The sequence below is a fragment of the Eufriesea mexicana genome, unplaced genomic scaffold (assembly GCF_001483705.2).
Source record: "Eufriesea mexicana isolate 0111107269 unplaced genomic scaffold, ASM148370v2 scaffold1140, whole genome shotgun sequence".
In the NCBI taxonomy this organism is placed as follows: Eukaryota; Metazoa; Arthropoda; class Insecta; order Hymenoptera; family Apidae; genus Eufriesea; species Eufriesea mexicana.
Window position 1 is genome coordinate 612,458 of NW_016909285.1, and position 5,464 is coordinate 617,921.

Here is a 5,464-nt window from a genome sequence, read left to right on the forward strand (position 1 = left end):
AGGAATGCACGAAACATTGCCACGAATGAATTTTTGTTTCATTGCCATAAATATCACGATACAGCGAAACCATTCGACCCTGAGAAAGCTTGGGCCGATCATCTGAATCGCTTGGCAGACATCGACAGGCTGTATCCCAGCAAAACGCCTTTGCTGGCTCGGCATATAAGCCCTCCGCTCAGTACCAAACGATTGTTCGATATCCACGGTGAGTACTGCTTCATCTTCGTTGTCTTTAACTCGGTTTGCGAGTCTTCTGATAGTACATTGGATCTTAACAGATAATTCAACGAGAACATTAGTGTCATAGACTTAACAACAATAATAGTGAATAATAGTGAAGATGACCAAGAAGATTGAATAACTACTGTTCTATCAAGTTCCAGTCTGCTTGTGCGAATCTCTTAAACACTTGTGCGGAGATCATTAACGTGAATGGAAGTTCATGGATAGTTTGGACTTTAATGGGATCGATGTTAACCTTCCTTTGGTTTTGATGAGAAGATACTAGGACTTGATCTTCCAAATTAACTGGAAATCTGAAAATGAATAATCGTTATAAATAAATTGGCTAACGTTAATACTATGAAATAGAAGATATAATAGCCGAGTGACAATTAAATAGAATAAAATTTTAATTCTCGAGTCACAGTGTAACAGAGGGTTAAGAAGATCTTTGGAAGTCCAAACTGTTCTAACTTCTAATATGCGTTGGAATGGCCAATTAACACTGGAACTACTCACCTGCAATGTGTATTTAAATATAATGTTAGTAGATAATTAAAGAATGCTAAAGATAAATAGGTATTTACACAGAATTAAAGTTTGAACCTGATATTTTGATTAGTTTAGTAGTTCTAGTGTTAATAAGTTCCACGATGCAAGACTGAAGAGTTGGAAGCATCAAGGGTAACCTGCAACAAAGATCACTTTTAATTCCAGGAAACTTGGTAACCGATTACGATTACTTACCATCGTTCCCCTCGTTGCTACGTAAAAAGCCACTGTTTGACCTTCTCGAGCCATCACCAATGGCGCCCGTGAGTGCTTTCACCAGAGACCCGTGGTGGTACCCTAGCTATGCTCCCTATATTCCGAGCTATGCTCAAAGAGTCACCCCGTTCTATCTGAGGGATAGTTACCTCAGTCCTGTTAAACGTAGCTACCTGTGGAGTCGACATCCAATCAGGCCTTTCGGTACGTAACCTCTTTATCTTGTTATTAGTGACACTTCGATGAACAAAAGGTCGCTCTTTGTCCGAGAAAGTGGCGCCACTAGACCTAACCTTGACTACTGGAGTGTGGTTAAAGTACGGTTAGAGTATGTTGTTTGTTTGAAGCATCTACTTCAAACTGTGAATGATAAAGTACACAGAGAGTAAACAATTGATTCGAGACATTTGATTGCTGATCATTTGTTGATCCGCCTTATTTCTTTTTTGATTTATAATTTTAGAACGAAAGTACTGTAGATAAATCTACTCGCTAAAGTGAAGCTAGTTCTTTCTCTTTTTATCCTATTATTATTTTATTGATTTTGTTCTTTTTAAATTTATACCGTGTACTTTATATTGTTAAACAAGATAAAATTGTAGTAAATAAGTAATTCCACAGGTTTAACTTCTTCGTGCAAATTTTCTCAGATAAAGAGCGAAGAAAGATAAGGTGTAATTCGTGTTAGAGAGCACAATTTTTAAAAATTGCTTTTCCGTAAAGGAACCTTATAGAAAACATCGAGCTAAAAATATGTTTCTTTTTTTTCATTTTTTCTTGATAATACCAAATTCGATGGTATCAAATTTAATATTCAAAGAGATTTTTTACCCAAGAGAAAAGAGGAGAATCAAGTAAAGAAACCAGGAATTTAATCTTCGTTGGTCTCTATACTTGAGTAAATCAGAAAGAAATTCTCCTGAAAACACTGCAATAAGTGCGATGCATAATAAACTGCACGAGGAAGACCACCTAATGGTGCAACTACAACAAATTCCAGAAATTCTCGATTATTGCGAAATCAGGCAAAAATACCAAGGTCTAAACACGCAAGGCAGTTCAAAAATTTCTTTACCTTGATAAGTTCGCTATAACTAGACCTACCTTGAAACGAAAATACAATAGATAACGAAACAACGAAACGATGCAGAAAAGAAAAGAGGCCGAACTGGCCGGCAGATTTTTGCGAACTGCCGTACCTTTTTCACGGTGTGGGGACACTTAATGTTTATTTACGAAACCAACCAGTGTCTGACTATTTTGCAAAATTTTTACGTTCGTTTCGAGCGAAATTTTCCTTCCATGACGTTCGATCGAGAGTGCCCGATTGCATAACGTTGTAAAACAGAATTACGTTTGGCATTATCTCACCGATTGTTTACCATCTGGCTCGAGTGCAGATATTGTTGTTTCCACGAAAGAATGCGCGAAATTCGTGGCTGTTCGTGCCAGACACGACTTCCGATATCGAGCCAAGTATTCCTTCCTCTTGGCAGCCATTGCTCGATTAATTAACGATTACGTATCCGCGTCACGCTCTATTAAAACGGCATTATTCAACTCTACGGCTGCCTTCGTAATTTATTATTAGAAACTTGTTGAAACTTGTTGAAAGTGATTAAAGTAAGATGGATTATACGGAGGTTAGAATATCAATGGAGTTCCTTGATGGACGAATAATACGAACTATAGTTCTTCTATATGGTACTTCGTAATACTTTTGGTACTATAATTGATACACCTTAGTACTCTATTTAGTAATTTTAGTATTAATACTTTTGTATTGGTGCTTTGGTATTGGTACTTTGGTATTTATAGTGTGTAGAGGGCCAGATTGACGACCTGAACTTTATGGTTTCTGTTTTTCGATCTTTAATTCGTTTCTAGCTTCTTTGGCTTCGCATTTTAATCTGCAGAGGCGTCTATAGATCTTATTTGTTGCATTCGTTATAAATATTCGCGATACTTATGGAAAATGTAATATATCGTGGCTCTTGTCCATGAGTTTTAATATCCACGAAATTGTACCATATTATGTACTTGTTATCGTTGAAAATCGTTAAAAAGATTATGTAACGTTAGTTACTTGGTGATATTTGTGTAGTTTTAGTTTGTCCTTAAGAATTTCCGTATGTTTAGCAGAGAGTATTTTAAGGTGACAACTTGAAACTTATTTATAAAGAAGCAAATTACACGGGCTATTAAATTACAGTAAGTCCTGGTCGATAATGCAGTCCGTTTTTATACGCATAATAAAGGCACGAGTATTATGGTGGAACTAACACTTCCGGTGCTCGATGACTCAAATGCCACGGTAATAATACCATCAAAGAATCAGTATTTTCTTTGTTCGTTCGATGTCCATGCTGTATTTTATCTATTTTCTTCGGCAAAGAAATAATTCATTGATTAGTAGATTATAGAAAAATATTATAGATTGAAATATATTATAGTTTGAAATTTACCAGCTTATTTATTTTTGCTATATTAAAAATGAATAGTTAACGCTTTGACTGCCACGCACTTTTTATATGGTACACTCAGATGATCAATTTACATTAAAATTGAAAGGAATTAAAATTTTCATTATTCTTATGACGAATTATCAAACAATATGGCGAAGAAAAGATGGTGAGAATTATTAATGTCTTCTATTCAAAGTTCTCTATTTATTTGCGTTGTTCAAATTTTCAAAAAATGATTAGAGTAAAACAAATATAAATTTAAAAAATTAGTATCGCCGAACACTAGTGACCACCATGACAGTCAACATGTTAATAGAGCAAGTTAAAGGGTGATAAATAATCGATAACTTTTATTCGTCCTTATGGTTAACTCCAATGATATCGTTGCTAACTTCACGATATTGTTTTATCCCGGAAAAATTCACGTTGATACGAAGCCACCGACTAGCTAAATTATTTTCTCAGTACTGTATCACCGTGCACGTGCGCCTCGATCGATCGAAACTCGGATGGAAAATATTTATCTATTTGTACGCCAATGATTCAAATTAATTTCATTAAAAATTTATCAAAAATATTCAAAAAGTATCCTAAAAAAAGTTGTATTCGAAGATTCAGAAAGAATAGATAAAATTTAGAAATAATGAAAAAATAATAGTAATAAAAAAAAGAAGATTCCTCAGTGAATGAAAGTGATATGCAACTCGAATGTGTCTGTTGTATTTCAGGATCGTTATACTACTATTATTCGCAGCCAGTTCCACGATTTCACTTTACCCGCCCGTGGTATAATAAACGTACCACATATTAAGAAACAAAGTGAGCGATAAGATTAAAATGTGGCCAAGTGTTTTACTCCCTGTTACCCTCACACGTTAATTCTGTGAACAAATAATCAGGAGGAACAATCACGTCATGCCGCTGTATATATTTCTGGCTACGACGAGACTTATCAATTAACACGCAGCTAAACGTAACAAACGTAACACGACGAAAGTGAAACGAGTCTTGAGCCTGTAAGATCATTACTATAGCTCGTGTTACTTGGGCTGTCCGAGCGAACGAAACTGAAATTTCGGCACTAACCGTGTCATCACAGATCATAAACCACTTCACAATTCTTCTTCACTGAATCATTCGCAATTCAATGCAATCATCAAATTAAAAAACAAAAAAAAAAAAAAAAAAAAAAAAAAAAAAAAAAAAAAAAAAAAATATGAAACGAAGAATTATCGCTAAACAATGTCACACATGTTGTCTGTATTTTGTACGTGACTTATATGCCTGGATTTACAACGCCCTCTCTAATAGGTCTTTTTTATTTGAAACTCGTTCCTTTATGTACATTTCACTCAACTAATATGCATACGAATATACAATGTGTACATATCAACAGAAGATCGAGGCATGCCCTGCAAACAGAAACTCCCGGAATGTTAATGCAAAGGATCCTGTTTCTCGATCTTTCCACCAACTACTGTTTCACAGATCCATCGATAGTTTGTGTTTGCAGAAGATGTTCGGATTTAACATAATAGCTTTAGATGCCACGCGAGATATCGACAGACACCGGAAACACGATCCGTGTCGAAAACTTTTTATCTTACCGTATAAAGATATTCCTTTCCTGTCCCAGTTGAAAGATATTCTAATTCTTACTATGTGTACACCTACTGTACCCTGGTCTTTACGCTTTGAGAGTTCTATCAAATTATTTTACACGTTCGATTTTAAGGAACACGCAGACGAGAACGTCTGCCGTAGAAATCGTGCAGCTATTAGAGTGTCGACTCTGACGCGAGGTTAGAACTCTCGAAGCAATGTTTACCTTATTCATTTTATCGATCGATTTTTGTGCCTGATCGATTAATCGATCTTTTTGCAGCTCACGCCTACTGATGACTGTGTCGCCCCGCATGGAACGCGTGATACGAAATAAAGCGATGAAAAAAGCCAAATAAAATTACGAAAAAAGATAACAAAAAAAAAAAAAAAAAAAAAAAATG

At 35.5% G+C, this 5,464-nt stretch overlaps 1 protein-coding gene and 1 long non-coding RNA gene across 3 annotated transcripts in view; one reads left to right on the top strand and one right to left on the bottom strand.

Annotated features, from left to right (window-relative positions):
• The window catches only part of Mf (myofilin), a 22,263-nt gene extending 16,805 nt beyond the window's left edge, over positions 1–5,458 (top strand). The window contains exons 5-8 of one of the 2 annotated variants that reach the window (XM_017900347.1): positions 65–208; positions 943–1,197; positions 4,187–4,277; positions 5,344–5,458. In XM_017900347.1, the coding sequence (XP_017755836.1) occupies positions 65–208; positions 943–1,197; positions 4,187–4,269 (482 nt within the window). In that variant the 3' untranslated portion in view covers positions 4,270–4,277; positions 5,344–5,458. The remainder of the gene's footprint in view (positions 1–64; positions 209–942; positions 1,198–4,186; positions 4,278–5,343) is intronic. The other variant, XM_017900348.1, reaches the window with a different exon arrangement.
• Positions 196–927, bottom strand: LOC108547720 (uncharacterized). The gene is made up of 3 exons (XR_001890222.1): positions 832–927; positions 369–539; positions 196–273 (listed from the first exon to the last, which is right to left on the bottom strand). It is a non-coding gene; the product is annotated as an uncharacterized LOC108547720 (long non-coding RNA).
• Positions 5,459–5,464: the final 6 nt, after the last annotated feature.